We start from the raw sequence: 21848 nt of genomic DNA, 5'->3' as shown, positions 1-21848 counted from the left end.
GATGTTTTTAACATGTCTATAGAACCTACCTTGGGATCAAAGATTCTTTCAGTAAGGTCCTATTTTTGAAATTTTAAACAGATACGGTTTTTCATTCCTCTGACGCCCCTGGTGGGTTCTATTTATCTTTTGAATCTGCTCCCGATAGTACTCCTTGCTTGGGGGGAGCTGATCACATTTATGAATGGATTAACCGCCAACAAAATAGTCTAAAAGTAAAGGGCTTTTGATTTGCCAGAACTCCGTGCCTGAGACGCATGTCGATATCGTTGCTTTGTTTGGAATTCCGAAAAGGCTTGGATCGGAAGACTAAGAGCCATGGTCTGACCACTGAGTTTTTCTAAAATCAAACGTAACATAGGGGTGGATGTGGCTGGGGAGGACACACAAGGAGGAGCCGGAACCCTGGCTGAGGGCGTGAAGAGGCGTTCCCATACACTCTGCCTCACCCTGGCTGTCAAACCCACGGGCAGGGCAACAGAAACCTCCAGGATGACTTTTGGAAATCTAGTGGAAGCACGTTCCATCCCATCTCAGGGTAGAGCTCTGGAGCACTGCAACTTTTTGGAGAAGCTTTACACCCAGCATGGTATCAGAATGGTGCGCTTCTATTAGCAAGGGCAGAGGGAGGGGCAAACTGGTAGAGCTCAAGGGACACCTCACAAGGCTCAGACATCCTGGTGTGGTATGGGGTAAGCGCTTGTAAACTGCCCCACTCTAAGGGATGACGGGCGTTAGAATGCTGAGAGGACAGGAGGCTAGAAGGGCCTGGAATTAGGACAAAGAAATTGATGATGTCTATTGTCCTTGTCAGGATGACACAGATCAGCCAAGGGAACCTGAGCATGCTTCTTCTTTGTGGCCTAAAGAGGACACCTATCAGGCACGAAGAAGGAGAAAGGATGAAGAGAAAGGAAGACAAAAGTATTAAAAAGTCCTTATTTTTTTCCCTCAGGATTCCATATGGGTTCGTCTGATCTCAGTCTGTCTCAGGACAAGTTAGGGTCTTTGATCGCTAATAATTTAGGGCGTGGAGGTGAAACTCCGAGATCTGGTCCGTGCTATGGAATCGGTGCAGGAAACTACCCTTTTACTCAAATGTGAACGTAGCAGGAGCAGTGACATTACCAGGAAATGTGCATAAGGAGAACTAGCAAAGCCACGCATAACTGGCATGCTAGAAAAAGATACTAGGACTCAGAGCAGAATACCTTTAGGCCTTCCAAAAAAAAAAAAAAAACAAAAAAACAAAAAACAACTGGTCAAAGTACATAACCAGACTTCCTGGTGCCAAGGAGGATGTTACTGCTTTCCACACAGGTGACTCTCATTAGGAAGCCTACCCCCAGAGAGTAGGGTGGTAATGGGGGAAGGGGGCATTGGTGAGATGAGGGAAGGACTAAATTACTTTTAGCCACAAAGGTCCTGTGACCTGAAGGGGAACCTCTAAATTGAAGGCCAACTATTCTATATTAAATTATAAATGTGTAATTTCCAGTTTAAAATGGCACCTTGCTTGATTGCCCCGATAGAGCAGCTCTCAATGATCCACTGAAGCATACACGATGCCTGTGAAAAAAGAGGGAAACTCCCAGAGCCAACCTGAAGGGAGAGTCAGGAAGGGGTTTCCATTATCAGTAAGAGACATGGAGTGCGTTCTTTCTCTCTCTCTCTCTCTCTCTCTCTCACACACACACACACACACACACACACAAACACACGGATTTTTACTTCAGGAAAACTCAAACTTCTTAGAAGACAGAGATGAGGGGAGAAAATCAAGGGCGAGATTTCGTTTCTCTCCTACCATCTGGCCCCTGACTCAGAGGTTCGGGATTGAGATTCCTCAGAAAATATGGCCGTGGTCACTCTACTGGATGAGTTCTGCTCTTTGAATTTGCCTGGAACTGTCTTCTCACCTTCTTCATTCTTCTCAGCGTTTTCAGAGACACACTCCTGGGCAAGAACTAGGTGGGAGGCGGCAGAGGCACAGGCAGCAGCCTCTTCTGGGAACAGACCCACAGGCTCTAGAGACAAGTGCCTGCTGGGCCCTGCAGTTGTGTGTGCTCTTCTTCTTTAAGGCAATGGGGGTACAAGGAGCGGAGGAGCTCTGGCAGGAAGCCTGCTGACTGGGGACCGGCTCGCGCTATGCACACCAGCCTGCTCTCCAGCTGTAGCTCTGAAGAGCAGGCCAAGAGCAAGGCACACTTCTGTCTGCTGATCAATACTATGGGTGGGTTTGCCTCGCCTGAGTGGATAGGGTGAAAGAAACAATCATGTATCACATAGGGTTTTGGAAAAAAATTCCTATATTAGACTAGTATGATACTGTTTTACTTTTTTCCTACCTGTTGTCCAGTGAGAATTTTACATGTGTGTGATTTTCTAGTGATGGCCAACCCTCCCATTGGAATTGCAGAATATACAAGCCCTTTAAGAGCACCGAGAACGTCTATTTTAACGTTGCGTCCTAAGCACCCAGTATCAAATGTGACGGTAAACATTTAATATTTATTTGTGAATCAATTAATGCTTTGCTAAAGAAACATCAGAATAAGAACAGGAGAAGAGGATGAAAAAGCATAGGAACGTGTCCAGACTTTCTAGCTCATGTGAATGTCTCACATCCCCGATTCCATTGAACACAGGGTTGACGTCTAACCATTTAGCATGTAAATCATAGGGACTGTGTCTCTTTTTTATAAACTTCCCCAAAATTCAGCATAGGCACTTAGGGAATAAAGAGGATAATTGGAAACTGGGACTTTCTAAGTGTCTCATGAGTCAGGAAAACTTGTAAATCATCATTTGGAAATTAAGGGTGTCTCCATTTTCAGTGCAGCAAGAGTGAAAAAAAGAACCTTAAATTGGAATCTGGGGATCCCTGCTGTACCCAACAGGAGAGACTTCCTACCGAGGAGAGCTGTGAAGCACAGGGAATCTGGAAATCACGATCGGCTTGGGGACAATTTTATACTTAGACTTCTTCAAGAGAAATGTCTCCATTTCTGATCCAGAGAACTTGCAATGGTTGTCAGTTTAAATATGAACACAGGGGTACATGAAATCATGACTCCTGACTATTTTCATACAGAAAAACTAACATCTAGAACTTTCAAAAAGGAAAGGATATTGAAAAAGACACAAAACGACTTATCTGGGTTAGGTTGGTAACAGTATCTCTGAAGAGGGGGAGGGAATCCCATTTCTCCCTCAGCACACGTTCTCAGCTTCTTATCAAACATTTCTAAAAGAGGGCTGCTCTTTTTTCTATGTTGAGCAAAACAGAGCACTGAAAGAGAGGACTGAAGAACTACTGTGCTGTGTGACATTGAGAATGCTTGAACATTTTCTTGTGTTCAAAATTTAACCAGCTTTGTGAATCTTTTACCTTAGCTTTCCTACTATGATGTTCAAGAAACATCAGTTCCTAGCCTTCGTTTTCGTGGGAAAATGGGTATTCCACACAAGCAAGTACGAATACGGGGTTCACCAGTGTCATATTCCACAGTGGAAGGGGAACACCTAAGGAACTCTTACGTTCAGTTTCTTCAATGGACATCTCAACAGGGATGTCTTCTTTAGCCCTCCTTTCTGAGGAAAATTCCTCAGGGTTTTTCCTCTTTCAAATGTCTGACTTCTCTCTTACTCCTGCTGACCTTAAATATTTGCTCCTCAGTTCCCCTAGACAGTGTGGATCCAAAGCCTGGTTGACAGAGACAAAGATACTAAAAGTTTGCCAGAGGCTGTGAAATGTTTTTCTTTTTAAAGAGTTTATGGATTGAATGATTGATTTAGAATGCGCATGTGCGAGGGGGGTGGGTGCGGGGAGCCGAGGTAGAGGGAAAGGAGAATCTTAAGCAGACTCCATGCTGAGCATAGAGCCCCACCTGGGACTTGGTTTCAGGACTCCAAGATCATGACCTGAGCTGAAATCAGGAGTCCTACGCTGAACCGACTTAGCCACCCAGGCACGTTGGCAGTGGAACAGTACAATAAAATGGAGAAAGTAAATGCAAATAATTCTAGGAAGCATGCCCTAGATACAAACTAAATGTGGAAAGGGAAGATTTTAGATTCCTTACCTACCAAAGAATGTTAACAAAGGGCATATAAAATTCTGGAGGGCTTCCAAGTAACAGCCCTGGAGTTCTGCCCTTTCTGATCATGTTCCTAAATTTCTAAAGCAAAGCTGGTAATCTGAATCCTCTCCATTGCTAGCACCTATCAGCACTACGTCCTGTTAGTGACTGACAGATACTGACCTAGTGTCTCTGCCTGATGCATTTTCTAGTCACAGTTATTATGTTCGAATGTAATAATTTAAATTATTTCCAAAACACTACTTCTTTCTTCATTGAGGTATAACTGACATATTTCAGTTGTGCAATATAATGGTTCGGTATTTGTAGATCGTGTAAATTTTATTTTTCACATAAAACTTTTGAAAGCACCCTTTATCAACTGTTGGGAGTCATTGCCAATATTCGGACAGTATTCTTGCATCTCACTGTGCCTAATTTTGTGATGATATAATATCTTCATAGTGAAAGTATTCATATAATGCTTTAAGCAAAAGTGTGAAGTCTACTTGTTTTCTTAAATATTTAAAACTGAGGGTGATCTTGTTCCCAGGGGACACTTTGCAGTGTTTAGAGACAATTTTGATTGTCACTAGCGGGACAGGGGTGCCACCAATGACACCTGGTGTATAGAGGCCGGGATGCTACTGAGGACCCTATAATACATAGGACAGTCCCTAACCCTATGTGGAAAAGAATGATTTGGCCCAACAAGTCAGTAATGCTGAGGGTGGGAAACTGCTTTACAGCAAAGACATTCCCTGAAGTGCCATGAATTTGCGTTGGCTCTTCTGCAAAGTGCTGAGAAAGTGGCCGTCTACTTGTTCCTTTTATTAGAGTCCAGTCTTTTAAACACTGGTGCAGGGGCAGCCCTCAGGGAAGATCACTAGAGTCTCATATAACTAAATAACTCTCCTCTTGATAATGAGAGTAACCTACAGAGTTCTGCGTCAGGAGACTTGCTCCAGTCTGGAATGTTCTCATTCATGGAGGATGACACTCAAAGAAGAACAGATTTGTTCTGAACCATAGGCAGCCTCATCACAACTTCCGGAGACCTAAGCGGAGGTCTGGCTGTGCCTTTTAGTCATTCAGGGCTCCCAGTTCCAGCATCCCCCCCACCCCTCCAAATGTCCCAGGCATCTTTGCTCCCTAGAAGGAAGTACCAAACATGTCAGTCTCAAAGTCTGGTGGCTTGGTTGCTTATGAAGCCCAGAAACAGAGGTTCCAGAAATGGAGGTTCCATTTTTTCCCGAAGATCTGTCCTGGCTTTCTCCTCCTGATGTATATCCTGGAGCTTCAACTCTGGTTTCTATCGCTGAGTTCCAGAAATATCTCCATCGGCTTATAGGCTCATGCCTTGCTTGCCTTTGGCATTTTTCTGTCCAGATGATGAAAGTTGGGTGCCTGGGCACTGCAAGTTTTTTTAGGAAAAAAAACGGAACCTTAACTTTTTTCACTTGGTACAAGGGGCACCTACTTTCCTGGAATGGTCACTGTCCTGCTAGAAAGTCACTGCCAAGTCTAGACAATTCTCCTTGTAGGACATCCTCTCCCTCCCCACTTAAAATTGCATATCTGCCCCTACAAACTGCCCATTTCCTTTTTCTTTTTTTTTTTTCATTTCCTTTTTCTATGTTATTTTTCCACATGACACTTATCTTCTAATGAACACTATAATTTACTTATTTATTTTGTTTAATGCTTGGCTTCCCCTACTGGAATAAAAACTCAATGAGGGCAAATAAATCTCTCTTTGGTTCACTAATATGTCCTCAGCAACTTAATCAGTGCTTACCATATGGTAGATGCCCACCTAAATCATTTGCTGAAGGTTGAATGAATATGATCAGTCCTCCAATTTATAAATATAAATTATGTAATATATATAAATTGTATAATCAGTATAAATACTGAATGTACATAGAAATGGACTTCCTGAATCCAGCTAAATCTCTTTTTAGATAAAGTACGTTTAAGTGACTTTCAAAATTGAGAAGGATTTTCTAGTTCTCAAAAAAGGCTGACATTAAGCTTGTCTCTGGGTACCGATTCTTATGACCATAAAACACTGTGACCTTTGAAGCTGCATTTAAAATATTCATGCTCCATTTAGATCACACTTAATTTATGGCAATTAATTAGTGTTACACGAATTAACTGTTTACCATGGTGCTTTCTATTCTGTCCAGTGCTACCTAATCCTCAGATCTGACCTAAATGGCATAAGACTCGCTTGGTATTTAATTAAATTTTTATTATAAGTAATAATGGAACAACTATGTGATCCTAAATGGAAAACCCCTAATAAATAGCTTCTGGGTGACAGGCCATTCTAGTTGCAAATAGATAGTTTAATCCTGATGTATTTGGATGAATTTTTCCCTTTAACCCAAAAGAAATTAGTTATTCAAGAAGGGAAAGTTAATTTAGTTTTCCTTCTATATGGCAAAAAACCTCAAAACCCTCATCAAATTCTAATGCTTTTTATTCGTTACTTTTTAACATTAAACCAAAAATTTAGTATTTAATAATTGATGTTTACAAGGCTACATTTACTCAAGTATATTAGTAATAAATGTAACTAAACTTCTCTTCATGAAGTTTTTGGAAAATGTGACTTCCTTATTTTGTCTTTGCTGTTGCAAAGAGAATGCAAGGGTTTATCTCTTTTGAGAACTTAGATCTATGTGTTTTTGCTGTTCAATTTAGTGCAACACCAAAAGAGATGGTATAAGAAGGGAAAGGAATGCAGAGGAAAATGTTGAGGAGATGGAGAAGCCCAAGTCCGTGTTACTAATTTGACTGCATTTGTTTTTATAAAATGTTGGTGAAATGTGTTCGTTCAGTCAATTATTTTCCTCCCTTTCCACATCATGGAAACAACTTGAGAAATTAAACCGTTCAGAGGTGGGTACAACCTACATCCGGGAGGCTGAGCATCTTTCTTATAACGACCACTTTGGGAAAACCAATTTATTATTGGATCTGTGAATCACAGCAATTCCATCCTCTCTGTCAAGGTCAACGCAGCTATTATTTTCTTCATTTAATATTTTCCATCTGACTTCACTATTTTTGCCATTTTCTCACTGAACATTTACGTTGGATCTCTGGGGTGGGCTGAGGGGATACTGTTCAAGTTCACACCAGCCAGACTAGAGAAGACTGAGAGTGAAGTTACCACTCTCAGCTCTGCTTCCCACGCTGAAGGTCTTGTTAAAGGACTTGCCCAACCTTCTGAATAGCCTCTCCCTAGCCCCTATTTTTCCTTCCCTTTGCCCCTTTAAAAAAATGTTTAACTCTTTTTCTGACTTTAAAATTACAGATATTCATGATAAAAATTGGAAATTATAGAATAGAAAGCAAAAGGTAAAAATTATTCAACCATTCTCCTACAACTCAGAAATGACATAGGTTAACTATGAGTGTATTTCCCTTCAATCTTTCTTTGTCAGGATACACACACACACACACACACCCCTATGATGTATCCTTATTTTGAAATAATTACAGATTCATAGTGTCTTGACTTTTTCAAATAACATTATATCATGAATATTTCCCCTTTCATTAAAAATTCTTAAATATAACATCTTCTGAGGTTGTAACTTACGGTGTTAGCATTATTTTGAAAAAAGTGTATCATTAGATATTTATCATTAATGTTAAGAAAAGAATTTTAGTACATAAAACTTAATTTATATCAATGACCATCTCCTTAGGATAAATTATTTGAAGTGGAATTTGGGGTTTAAAAGGATAGCTATTTTTTTTAAATATTTTATTTATTTATTTGACAGAGTGAGATCATAAGTAGGCAGAGAGGCAGGCAGAGAGAGAGAGGTGGAAGCAGGCTTCCAGGACCCTGAGACCATGACCTGAGCGGAAGGAAGGGGCTTAACCCACTGAGCCACCCAGGTCCCCCAGGCACTCCAGAATAGCTTTTTTTTTTTTTAAGATTTTATTTATTTATTTGACAGACAGAGATCACAAGTAGGCAGAGAGGCAGGCAGAGAGAGAGGAGGAAGCAGGTTCCCTGCTGAGCAGAGAGCCCGATGCAGGGCTCCATCCCAGGACCCTGGGATCATGACCTGAGCGGAAGGCAGAGGCTTTAACCCACTGAGCCACTCAGGCGCCCTCAGAATAGCTATTTTTAAGACTACTGAAATACACTGTCAAACTGCACACAGAAAGAGTATATGGATACAGTCTTTCCAGAAATGTATTTGAATCCCAAGCTTCTCCTTACCCTTGACAGCATAAAGCATTACTTTGTTTAAAAATATTTTGCTAATTCACTGGTCATTTTGCAGTGAGAAGCTGATCATATTTATTGGGAAATACTATTTGTAATGGATTCTAGAATAATTACATAAACTGCAAGAGAAAATCATGCAATTTCAACTTAGAATAGTTAGGTAAAACAGTTATCATTTTCTGATGATTTTTGGTAGCTCTTAAGCACAACGAAAGTACGGTTAAGCTCTTTACAATAACATTTCTAATACATTTGATTACTACCTTACTTCATTTTTTTCAAAGGAAACCTCCTCATTTAAAGGATCTTTAAGTAGTATGTTTTTTCCTCTTATAAGAAACATTCATCCAGATACTCAAAAAAAGTAAGTTGTCCTTCTTACGATACACAGACCCCTCCCCCCACCTCCACCTCTCCTATATGAAATTAGGACAGACTTCTTTGAGTTTGTCTTAGAAATTGCCTAACAGATGGAACTAGAGGGTATCATGCTTAGTGAAGTAAGTCAATCAGAGAAAGACAATTATTATATGATTTCCCTCATATGAGGGAGAGGAGATGCAACATGGGGGGTTAAGGGGGTAGGAGAAGAGTAAATGAAACAAGTTGGGATTGGGAGGGAGACAAACCATAAGTGACTCTTAATCTCACAAAACAAACTGAGGGTTGATGGGGGAAGGGGGGTTGGGAGAGGGGGGGTGGGGTTATGGACATTGGGGAGGGTATGTGCTATGGTGAGTGCTGTGAAATGTGTAAACCTGGCGATTCACAGACCTGTACCCCTGGGGATAAAAATATATGTTTAAAAAAATAAAATTTATTAAAAAAAAAAGAAATTGCCTAACATATGTACTTTAATTTCCTAAAACTAAGCTGAAGAGTGGTAATAAAGTTAATTAAACAGGAGGCAAATGAATATTTAAGAACCAGCATTTATGGAAGCAATTTCAGGCAAATCTGTGATTTAATAAAGTTAATCATTGTTCTTTATTTACCAAAAAAAGTTATTGAAAACCTACTATGTGCCAGGCATTTTGCAATATGCTGTTGATAAAAAGTGAAAAGATCCCTGCTCTCCAAAGGATCACAAAGTAATAGGAGTAACAGACTTGCATAATTACAGGGATATAGTAAGTGCCTATAAAAGACGCGGGCTCAGTGGGGGCCTGGGAGCTACCTATCTGGCTTGGTAAAGAGGTAATGTGTTAGCAATGTTCTGGAGGCTGAGTAGGATTGTCAGCTTTAAGGGTGAGAGGATGGCAATGGGGTTCCGCAGACAGAAGGAAAAGCTCATGAACAGGAACCAGAGATAGGCGTCACACTGTTCAAAACACCAGGAATGCTCTGAAAGAATTTAAGCAGGGAAATTACTTGATCATAGTTTGGCTCCAGAAAGATCTGCAAAATGGTCAACGGAAGATATTTTTGTGCACCTGGGGCTCCCGGAGCCATTTTGCAGGATAGGATGCAGGGGGACCACTGACAGGGCAAGATATTTCACTGGCCTACATGTGGGGCTCCCAACCTTCAGAGTGATTCAGAATCATCTGGATGACCAGTCATGAAATACAGATCATCAGGCTCCATTCCCAGACTTTCTGATTTGGTAGGTATGGGATGACGCCTAAGAATGTACATTTCTAAGAAGTTCTCAGATAGCTTGAGGTGACCTCTAGGATCTTGATTTAAGTAACTGAGCAGATGCTGGTGCCATAAAACAGAGGAGGGAAAGCATGAAGCAAGTGCTTCCATACCCAGCAACCTCCCTTTCTTCTTGATGCTGTTCCTCTATTTCTCCAAGATTTGCAAGTTACCTGCTGCCTGTCTCCCCACCCTTCCCTGTGAGCAGCATCTCTGTTAGCTTATGATAGACTTCAATGGACAATGTCACTGATTATGAAAATGGGAGTTTGATGCTCCTCTTGGGTGAGACATTTCTACTTTAATCATCCTCCTGAAACCACACCTCCGCTCAATGCACTGACTCTCGTAGGAATTTCAGGTACTACCACAGGCAATCTGCAGGATTCTTTCCTGGATAGTGGGTGGGGGGGGGGGCTGTTGCTATCCCTCATTGAACAAATCTTGCCCCGACAATGCACCGAGACAGGCAGATATACATGATAGACGCCGATTATAATTTCTATTTTTTGGACTTTGCCCCAGATTCTTTCCTTATCTTTACCAAGAAAGAACAACAGTGACTTCTAAAGAAATCTCCAGTTAACTGTAAATAACCTTCTGCTTTAAATAACTTGTTCTAATTATATGATCTGACAGTGATCATAAAATCTTCTCTGGATCAAATTACGCAAATGCTTGTATAGACATATACGCTCTCACACTGCTCGGGAAAAGTGACTTTACACCATTTTATAGCAGATTCTTCATCTGTACAATTAGGATTATAAGTTACCTTACAGGGTCTTGGATGGATTAAATGAAATAATGCTCATAAAGTGTCTAGCCCACTGTCCTGTATAATAAAGATTCTCTTCCCTCCTTTATTTTCTCCTTGATGATTTGTTACCTAGCCACTCTGGTGGGAAATGACCAAACTTTGGACATCTTTGAAAGGCACCACTATTTGGAATGAGTGAACTCACAGACAGTGGTGACATCATATTTACCAGGGATTACCCAGTGAGCTCACTGGAGACTTCCACAGGTCATTGTGCAGATCACATCAGTAGATGCTGAAGACAATTTTTTTTTGAAGACCATTTTTAAAATTTAAGATTCTATTTATTTATTTGAGAGAGAGAGAGAGAGAGAGCGGGCATGCACAAGCATGCACAAGTGGGGGCAGGGGTTGCAGTAGAGGGAGAGGGAGAAGACTCCCGCCACGCGAGCAGGGAGCCAGACAGGACATGGGCATGGGCGGGAGCTGGATCCCAGGACCCCAGATCATGATCTGAGCAGAAGCTCAACTGACTGAGCCACATAGGCAGCTGTGAAGACTATTTTAATGTTAACAGTTGCTTCTTTTAAGTTAGATTTTCTTAGGCTTCTCACTTCCTCATTCCCACTCCAATCACAAAAGTTCTTGCATTTTTTTTTAATTTTTAAAAGATTTTATTTATTTATTTGGCAGAGATGACAAGCAGGCAGAGAGGCAGGTGGGGGTGGGGGGGGGAAGCAGGCTCCCTGCTGAGCAGAGAGCCCGATGTGGGGCTCGATCCCAAGACCCTGGGATCATGACCTGAGCTGAAGGCAGAGACTTTAACCCACTGAGCCACCCAGGCGCCCCTAGTTCTTGCATTTTTTATTTTAAATGTGGTCATTTGCTTATGACTTCAAGTACTCCAACCCTTTTCTACAATAGGAAAAAAACAGGATTAAGGATAACCAAAAAAGTTGAGAGGATGTTGTATTCTGGCCTTCACTTTCCCAGCTGTCAGTTCTATAGGTTTTATTTATTTTATTTTATTTATTTATTTATTTATTAAAGATTTTGTTTATTTAGACAGAGAGGGGCGATAGCAGGCTCTTGAGCAGGGAGCCCGATGCAGGGCTCGATTCCAGGACTCTGAGATTATGACCTGAGCGGAAGGCAGAGGCTTAACCCACTGAGCCACCCAGGCACCCCTGTAGGTTTTAAAGAGTATCACAGCTTGTTTTTATACCAGCAATGTTCACACTTTGGGAGCTTTATCCTGGCTCCCATGAACATCTGGTCAGTAGATACCTGTAAGATCTCATTTGAACACTGTACCAGTTATTTATTGAGTATTTACTGTTTAGGAACTCTGCAAAATCTATTTCCTACCTATTCCCATATACATATTCATTCCCACTCTATAACCATTATCCACATCACCTCAGATGTTTTTATAAAAATCCTAGGAGGAGAGATATAGAACACAGTTTAATTACCTCTTATCATGAACACTAATAAAGCTATTTGTTTTCCAACCTTGGAAAGGCACCATTCTCCAGATTCTGACGGGTTACATTTCCCATACTTTGAGTAGAGTTCACTGCATAACAAAATTATACTGGATGGGAAATCTTTGTCAGGAAATTCGATTATTTCTAAATTCATTTTATTTGTGTCCTCCGCTGTGCCCCCCCCCCCACCAGACTCAGTTAAATGGTATATGACAATATCCGGTCAATATTAAAATATATGTCTAGAGGGAATCTCAGATAAACATTGTGTAGGGAAAAAAACCCCAAGCTGAAGTCATTTGTAAGAGAACTGAATAAGTCCTGCTTCACTTCAAGGATGAGAAATTGGACTTGGCATCATGGTCAGGCTCAATGGCTCCACTTCCTGGAGAAATTGGACTTGGCATCATGGTCAGGCTCAATGGCTCCACTTCCTGGAAAACCCCTAAAGAAACTTTGCTTTTAAAGTTGATGCTCCCATAGCTTAGTCTATTCCATCAAGCGTGTTCATCTGTAGTAAGTTTAGCAGATTGGACCTATAAGCAAGGGCTCGGTTCGGCAAGCTCTTGTACTCACCTATGAATCTTATGATCCTTCGGAGTAAGGGGTTCAGGTAACAGCATTCTCCGGTCAGTATGGTTTTCTCTTGGGCAATCAAAGATTCTCTGGTTGACTTTATGAAATACATGGATATCTCACCAATAAAAATCTGGAGAAGGAATGTTTAAGAAATGTCAAGTTGGAGAGAACGGTCTGATAAAGGAGACCAGTGACTTTAAAAAACCAAGAGCAAAACCCAAACTTTTGAGGCTCCAGATCCTTTTAAAAGATGTCATGCTGCAGGGAGTGAGGTTTAATTAGTAGTTTGTATTTACTTCTTCAAAAGAATTAGAGATGGCAATAACTGATCATTTTAGTGAGGTTTCAGGCAATCCTATCAAATTCTAAATTCTTATAAAAACACAAGTTGCCATAATAAATTGTAATAGAATCTATGATAAGGCTCACTCGTGCTGGGACTAAATTCTTTTAACTGAATGGGTGAGCTGCAATGCTGAGAAATGACTGGGACAGTTGTATGCCCAACAAGGCACTAGAAGTACACATCATGATGAATTATGACTTCGTTATGTGGCAAGACATTATTTACCTGATAAATCTTTATTTGAACATGTTGGTCTGAGCTATACTTCTCACACTGTGAACTGGCTGGCCGTCCCTTCTTTATAATTGTCATTTCTCTCATTATCTGGAACTAATATGTATGTAGTACCATATAAATCACAATGCCTTTGTGTAGATTGTTTCTTGATTACGCTTCTTGCACTCAGGGTGGTGTATTCCTATTTAAAATAAGGAACTGGTGGGAGGTAAGTTGTCACCAACTTACCATCAGTAAGGTGTCATCAACTTACCACCAACTCATCACCAACTGAGAATCATCAGCAAAGAATAAAGTTAGTAATTACCACCATCTATTGGTAACTAGGTGTCAGGTGCTTTATCATAGTATTTTTCATGCTCAGCACGTCCCTAGTGTAGGCATTATTGCCCTTGTTTTACTGGTGAAGAAAGTTCAGGACCCCCCAGAGCATACAGCTGGCATGTGGAATCACTGGGACTGGTTTCCACAATGCCTAAATTCCAAAGTTCACACTTTCCACCACATCATATGCCATTTTTATTTTTCTCATCCCAACTTTGACATTCCCCCAGAAGAATGTGACCTTAGAGATGTTCTTTGCTAGGTACATGCTTATGGTGTTAAGATAAACTTTATCACTGTGTAAGAGTTCCCCCTTTCCTCACATTCTTCTTGTCATTACGGAATATCTGTTTAGATGGATAAAGATGACAACATCTTGAGTGGCACATGGGTGTGGAAACTGAACTGTAGGATTGTAAAACTGGTGTCATTTATAGGTATTTTCTGCTTTACGAGCAAGGAAACGGAAGGACTCGGGGACGTGGCCACACATGGTCGGACAATAACAGAGGCATCCCTGAAATGTAGCTGTTACCCATCACCCTGTGTGCCCGTGTTATCCTGGTTGCACAAATATAACATCTGTGGCTCAGACGGATTAAATAATCTGTCCAAGGTCAGGGCTCATAAGTCACAAACCCCAGCTCTGAAGCCAAGAAGACCTGGTTCCAGAGCCTTCATGTTCACGACTTACACTTTTACTTGGAAGTGACTCAAGAAAAATAGTTGAACAGAGAAGTCAACACAAGTCAAGTGGAGTGTGTTTCAAATAGTGAAAAACTCAGATGCTATTAAAATACAGGACAGAATGGTGTTGTGGACATAGAACTGGAGACCAGTCAGAATGGGACAGGACACTGGCAGGAAGAGACGGGACTCAGGGTCTGACAGGTGCACAATGGCGTGTATCACGCTGGCAGATGCTAAGGATGGCTGTTCAGACCTTGCACTTTTTTGTGCCTAATGTCCCTTGGAATTAACAATGCATTGATGCTCTGCCATGGACAAATATTTCAATAGCTTTCAGAACTCAGCCCACCCTCTTTTCTAGGAACACCTATCTCTGCTAAAATAAGGTGCCGAGGGGTTTTGTTTGTCCTGACTACACATGATGGAACTGCATTGCCGTTCTTTATCTTAGTGAATAGATGGGGACAAATTCATGCATGCTTGGATATGTGAAACAGTATTTCTTTGAGGGAGCTTTCTCCGATTCCACAGACTAGCTCCAACATTCTTGTTATACATGGATTTCTTACCTTGTGTTTCTCTTTTCTATTTCTTACCAGAAATGGTTACATATTATTATTGTTGTTGTTCTTTGTCATGGGATGTCCTGTCTATCTTATTCTTGGTTATACTCCCCCAGGGCTTAGCCAAGTGTGAGGTACAAAGTAGTTATTCAATGCTGAATGAATGAAGCATATCAGATTAATGAAGGTCTTTTGGAATACAAATTGAATGAGGTAGAGTATAACGAACACAAAACGATATCCGCCATGTATCCTTCCAGACCCAGTGAAAAGGTCACTACCCTTCCCAAAGCCTTTGCCAGTCCCCTCAGGAAAAGAGGGACCCTGTCTTGTCATTGTCTCCACAACACATTATAAAGATCTCTATCCCGACATCTATCCCATTAACTGTAATGATTGTTTGTATGTCCTTCTTCGTTTGGCTATGTTGTCCTTATAGGAAGGACTTCCTGCCATTCCGTGTATGGTGCTTAGAACAGAGACTGATACATAGTAGGCTCAATCAATATTGGCTGAATGAATAAAAGGTTGAATCTTTAGAGGACCTACTTAGAAATAGAATCCTCTGACCTTAATTTCTCTGAAGATGAACAATGCAGGAAATTGACAATATGGACAAGAAAGCACACAATTCTCAGTGTATTGCTTAAGATGAAATAAAAACCAAGGGCTAAGTAATCCAAAGTGAATTATCTCTTCAAACTAAATTCACTCGTACACTCTTTTTTGCATCCGATAGTTCTGGAGAGGGAGACCACCCACTCTGCCAGGAGTTGTTTTAGCGCTGGAGGCAGAGATGTGAACAGATACCTGGTGTGTATGAGTGTATAGGGAGGGCACAGAATACTAAAAAAATACATCACGTAATGTCATGAAACGACATACGATTACAAAGCAAAGCAGGGAAATGAGATGGAGGGTGATAACCACATAAGGATAAGCGTGAGAAGAAATGAATGTTGCTTGCCTTAGCCATTTCAGAAGCCGAAAACATTCTTATTCTATAGGAAAGAGATGTACGCATTCTAGAAATTCTCCATTTAGTGAAGCTTTCTACTACTCACACATGAGGGCAAAGAAAGCAAGAAAATGTGTGAGAGAATCTATACACAGCCTATTCTTGTTAAAGATACACATGGGCATACACACATACCCACATAAAAATCTCAACAAAATCACTCCAAGTCGTACCAAACCAAACAAAACTTGTCATGCAAAAGGGCATGGGGCTCAAATAAAATGTCCACAAATCCTAAGACCCTCACAAAGGTAATAAGCAATACAAGAATTGTTCCTATTGGCCAACATTATTAAAATTCCAATTAAGGTATAAAGCATAAAAAAAAAACAGAGCAAGGACACATACTATACTATATACAATACTGGGAATATGTTAAGTGATAATAAATGTTTACATAAGGAAGAAAGGAAGGAAAGGAAGAAGGAGAGGGAGGAAAGGGGTCATTTTATAACTACCAGGTAGGAAAATATTCCTGGTCTTCAGTTAAGACTGTGATGGACATAAAGGTTGCTGAAGAAGCAATCTAGGGCTCAGGCTGCAGTGAGTGGGTTTTGTGGATGTTCATTTTTCTGTATTTTACCGACAATACCTAAGGTGTTATTTGTCCATCTACTGGATCCCATAGTCTCATTTAGGGCTTGATTATGCTTGGAGAGAGTGAAAGAATTCTGCTTGATAAGGGAAAAGGTCTCTCTTCTTTCCTGCTAGGCCTCCAGCCCACACTGAACACCATTTCGTACAAGGCGGCAGGTTTATGACTCTGGTTTTGGCAGTGGCTGGGTTCCTCCATCTCTGTCTCTGCCACACACTCTGCCTCTGTCTATCCCTCTGTTCATAGAGTGACTGGGACATGTGGGACTCTCCAGGTGTTTGGCCCTGGCTGTCTTATTATGGCCTTTCTGACTGCTGGCTGACAAACATCATATCACTCACAGCAAATGAGAATACCCTCTGAGGGTGAGAAATGACCAAGGCCAAGTTCTAGATCTGGCAGTGAATGAACTGCAAATGAATTTCATTGGTGCATTTCTTATCCCCCAGCTATGCTGTCTACAACCCCATGTGACATAAGACATTGAGATAACAGTAAATATACTTTAAGTAATGAGGATAACTGTTCTTTGTTGATAAAATTGTATTTCAGATATATAAACCCAAATGGCAAATAAGTAAATAATCCTGGAATGTAGTTCATCAGTTCAGTGTGTTTTAGTTTATTTATTTTTTAACATTGTATTTATTTATTTGAGAGAAAGCGAGAGCTAGAGAATGAGACAGAGCATGAGCAGTGGGGAGGGGCAGAGGGAGAAGCAGGCTTCCCGCTGAGCAGGGAGCCCGACATGGGGCTCGATCCCGTGACCCTGGGATCATGACCTGAGCTGAAGGCAGATGTGTAACTGACTGAGCCACCCAGGCTCCCCACAGTGTGTTATCTTATAGACTTCACTTCTTCAGGGAGATCTGGTAAGTGATAAATAAGTGATATAAATGCAAAATATTTAGGGGACAGTTTTTATATTTCAAAATAAAAAGAGTTTGCAGGAAATAGTCATCACTGGAAGATGTATTACAATCTCATATTGTAAGGGGGATTCACTGCATGTTATATGTGGCTGTCACTAAAAAGAGCATCTAGAAACTCTGGAATTTATGTTTTGAGCTCACACACATGCTAGCTGCGGCTCTGGTACTTGGCAAGATCAAAATCATTGCTGTTTCTTGAATGTGGGCTGTAGTGTTGAAATCTCAGCTCTCTCCTCCCTTGATGTGTGATTTTGGGCAAGTAATTGAACTTTCTGAGCCCCAGTTTTTCTTTTTTTTTCATGACCTTGAAAAGGACGGTAATAGCTATACCTGAAAACAGTTGCGAGTATTAAAAATGTATGTCAAAGCATCTGTAGGTGCTCAAGGAATGTTTGTTGTCTTTACTTCCTGGTCTATTCAGGCAAGAATGTCTGTTGAGAATGGTCTAAAAAAAATCACTGTCTCTAGTCCTGGAGTAAGGAAATCCTGGTATGACTCTAGCTCTGCTCTGCCCCTAACCAGGTATTTGACCTTGGACCAATTGCTGGACCTCCCTGGGCCTCAGTTTCTCATCTGTAGGACTAAAAGACCTCTCCTGTGCTTTTCCAGCTCCAACATTTTTGCCTTTATGATAGGAACTGACAAGAGAGGGCTGGTTAAGGGAAACTGAAGTCATATAATTGAGTTGTAATCTCAGTCCCATTGGTTAAACTCTCCAGGGCCTTATTTCACTTTGCCCTCACCAAGTCATCTTCCCTTCAGCAAAGTGGATGCAACCCACTCCAGAGTCATCCTGTTGCCTGATACCTCTTTCACCTGGGTTCCTAAAGGACGGCAGAGGCTGGAGGCCCCCTCTCTGGGATTTCTGGGTATTATACTCTGAGGAAGAGGAAAGGGTTCTTTGTATACTTCCCAATATTAGTGTCTAAATATCTTCAGGGCTTTCAGTCCCAGGGATTTTTGGATGCTTTCAGTATTCTCCTGAGAGGCTTCTATATAGCCCTGAGCATTTCCAAGAAAGGCAGGCATGGCCTTTGCAGTAGATTTTGTTTAGTGACCCAGGAAATTTAAAATGTACAGACTGTACTGCCAATTCTGACTGCCAGCATCTTCACGTTCTGCTCTAATCTTCCCCAGCGAAGGCCACGGACAACCCAGTTCTGCAGAGGCATCCTGGTCCTCTCAGGTGCTGAGCTCTAGTTGGTCCAAGAGCCCTTGATTTCTGCTTTAATTACATCTAAGTGTAAATAAGGAATTCAGCTCTAGGGACTTCCTATGCCTTTTACAAATCAAGCCTTCAATGGAGTCAAGGCCATCTGCATGATGGCATTTTGAAAATTGTTCAGCAACTGGGATAATAAGTGTTTATGGATTGGAGGCTCCCCACTGGTGTGACTCCAGGGGCCACATCTACCCATTCAGAAGGTGGTCTTCAGTTGACACCTGTTATAAAACGTAGTACCAAAATGGTATGCTATATACCGAAGCACAGTAATCTCTTATCCCTTTTTTCCTGGACAATGTATATCAGAGAAATTGGAATTTAAAATGGATTAGGTAGAATACTGCTCTCAGTGAAAAGTAAAATGCATAAGGAAATTGACCAGCATGTATTTTTAGGCAAAGAGTATTTTCAAGAGGCAAATTATCAAAGCTCCTTAACAATGATCAGCAATCATTAGAAGGGGCATCTCAAAGACGGTAAGCAAGTCTCCCTTTGGGATGATGTGAGGGGAAGAGACAATCTGTGAGAGAATTTAGAGCACTCATGTGTAGCGTAGACAGAAGAGGGGGAAACACATTTTTTTTTTAAGTTAAAAAACAATCCACAACCATTAATAGGTACCTATAAATCTTTCCCAGAAAAAAAATGTCATTTTAAAGACTGAGTGCATTAGCATCAACAGCAGCAAAATCATGTCTCATGATTAAAAAAAACAAAAAGGAAGTCATGTGATCATGTACGAAAGGGAAAAAGATGTGAATTATGAAGTGCTAAAAGGGGCTTCAACGGATGAGATTGTTCAGAGCCTGGAAGAGCAGGTTCAGAGGCAGCGCAAGGGACCACAATGTGTCCTTTGTCTCAGCAGCTGCGACCCACGTCAGCCAGCCAACAGACTTGCACTCAGTGAGAGCCCACTCTGTTCCACACTGTGCTTTGGGCTTTTATACTCACTTCAAGAGCTGACAGCCCGGAAACCCCCCCAAATGAAGAGTCACAATTTCCTCCAAATTGTGCCTTTCTATCAAATTGTGTTTGTCTCTTCCTTTCCTAGGAAATTCGAGATTAGTCTTATATATGCATGTGTGCACGGCTGCATGCAAACTGTGAGCTCTTTCAGAGCTCGTAGGCTAGACATCGAATGTGCTGTTGCTTCAATACTAAATACTCCCCTTGTCACTTTGTTGGGAGGCCAAGGAAAAGGTTTCATAGCCATTTTCTCATGCCTTGCGGGGCTGGGACTGAGGTAAAATAAAGGTAAATCAGATTCTCTGCTGAGTTAAATCCTCTTATCCAAACAGACTCTCTGCCCTGGACTCTGAGTGTACAAGTTTCCTCAGGAGGCCAGAGGCAGCAGGCACCCAGGGTTTCCACACTGGTTAGTATGCACTCTGCAGATTTCTTGGAAGTGCGGGCTACTGCTTTTGCCTGAACAGTTCTGGACACAATAAATCCCCAAGCTCTAACCTTTCCTGAAGATCTGAGACAGCCATGGCCTGTCCCTGTGCAGTTTATCCCATGAGGCTTTGCCTCAACATGATGCTGATCTCTTCTGACAGCAGCGCACAAAAGGAGAAATAGGAAATGACAGGGCAAACACTCGGCAGAGTCTTTTCCCTTGTGCCTTTCCTGTGCATCCCTACAGCCGTGAATGGGGCTGTTAATGCCCATCCCCAGGGACAAACAGCAGTGGAAGGTGCTGGGTTTTCCTATGGCTAATATGCTTGAGAATGCACAGAAAACCTACATGCAGGTTGAGCTACTTGTTTGAAAACTGACATTAGTTAATATCATACAAGTCACCCCAGAGGGTCTTGCCTTCCTTCTATTCCAGCGAAAACAGGAAATGGGTCTAAGGAAGGAATAAACAATGATAACAAAAACTCTATGCTGTTCTGTGAAAACCTGACCAGCCACAGAGTGTAAAAATCAAACTCCAGAAAGAAAGTTGAGACTTAGGGCTTGGGGACATGACATGTGGAGCTTTCCAACCAGAATGTCTTTTTTAAAAAAAAAAAATAGCTTTCATGGAATGTTAGAACTGGAAAGATCTTGGAGATCATTAGCCCAACCCCTCCTTTTATTTACAGATGAGAAACTGAGCCTCTAGAGGGAACATGACTCATCAGAGGTCACGCAATTATCGGAGGCAGAACCATGACTGGGATCCTTGCCTCTCCTGATATACTCAACCTGAGACCTGCTGACTGCAGCGTGAAAGGAACGGAGCATGAACACTCAGAAACAGGGGCTGTGCGAAGTTAGAGACTTGGGATCTTGATCCCCGTGGCCCAATAAAGGCTGCTCTTAGACAAGCCATACCTCCCAAGGATGGGACAGAAGAATTGAATACCGTTCCTTCCTCCCAGGAAATGTACCTGGGTATCAGAAGAGTTCTGCTCTGTACCCTGACGCTGCTCACTTACTTTCAGGTCCTAGGGGAAGATCGAGCACTGTCGGCAGGGTTCCAAAGCCACGTGGCTCTCTGCCATTAACCTGTCAGCTGTAATCAGCCTTGGCTTCTAGCAATGCCCCTCATTTGGGAGCAAAAGGAAAGTGGAACCAAATGGGCGGCTCTCTGTTCAGTCACCTACAGAACAAGCTGGACCTTCAGTGAGCCATTTAACCTAGTTAAGTCTCAAGGTTCTCAACTCAGAAATGAAGGGAACTGGACCACATCCTTTCTTTATGTTCTTTGGTGTGTCTCTTTTCTATTTTGCTGGGATGTTAGAAGGATAAATTAGGCAAAGTCTACAGAATATAAATAAATTAAGATGTCATGCTTACAGCCCTCACTTATGGAATATTCCTCAGCTTATATCTCAGGGACCTGTTCACATTATTGGTCACACTGTTTACCCAGAGAAGCAAAGAAATGGAGAGGGTTCCACACCTGAGAGCCAGAGTAGAACTGCAAGTTCTTAGTCCTCAGTTCACTGCTTCTTGACCACACCCTTTGACTTCCCAGTGGAGCAACTGACTCTCGTGTAAATTTGTGTCATTTGGGGAAAAGTAATCAATGGAAGAGACAGGATCAAACTTTGCAACCAGGAGAACAGTTTCTGCTGAAAATCTTAGAATGAAAGAACTACCATTTTTGCCCAGGGA

At 41.6% G+C, this 21848-nt stretch overlaps 1 protein-coding gene across 1 annotated transcript in view; it reads right to left on the bottom strand.

Moving 5' to 3' along the window:
• PLPPR1 (phospholipid phosphatase related 1) overlaps positions 1-21848 on the bottom strand; it is a 265405-nt gene that overhangs the window by 16982 nt on the left and 226575 nt on the right. Inside the window, exon 4 of the mRNA XM_032860734.1 lies at positions 12811-12943. Coding sequence (XP_032716625.1) covers positions 12811-12943 — 133 coding nt within the window. The remainder of the gene's footprint in view (positions 1-12810; positions 12944-21848) is intronic.

Source organism: Lontra canadensis, unplaced genomic scaffold, assembly GCF_010015895.1.
Source record: "Lontra canadensis isolate GAN:19392208 unplaced genomic scaffold, GSC_riverotter_1.0 scaffold19, whole genome shotgun sequence".
Lineage (NCBI taxonomy): Eukaryota > Metazoa > Chordata > Mammalia > Carnivora > Mustelidae > Lontra > Lontra canadensis.
The sequence above is the reverse complement of the archived record's forward strand: the minus strand, read 5'-3'. Positions and strand labels throughout refer to the sequence as shown.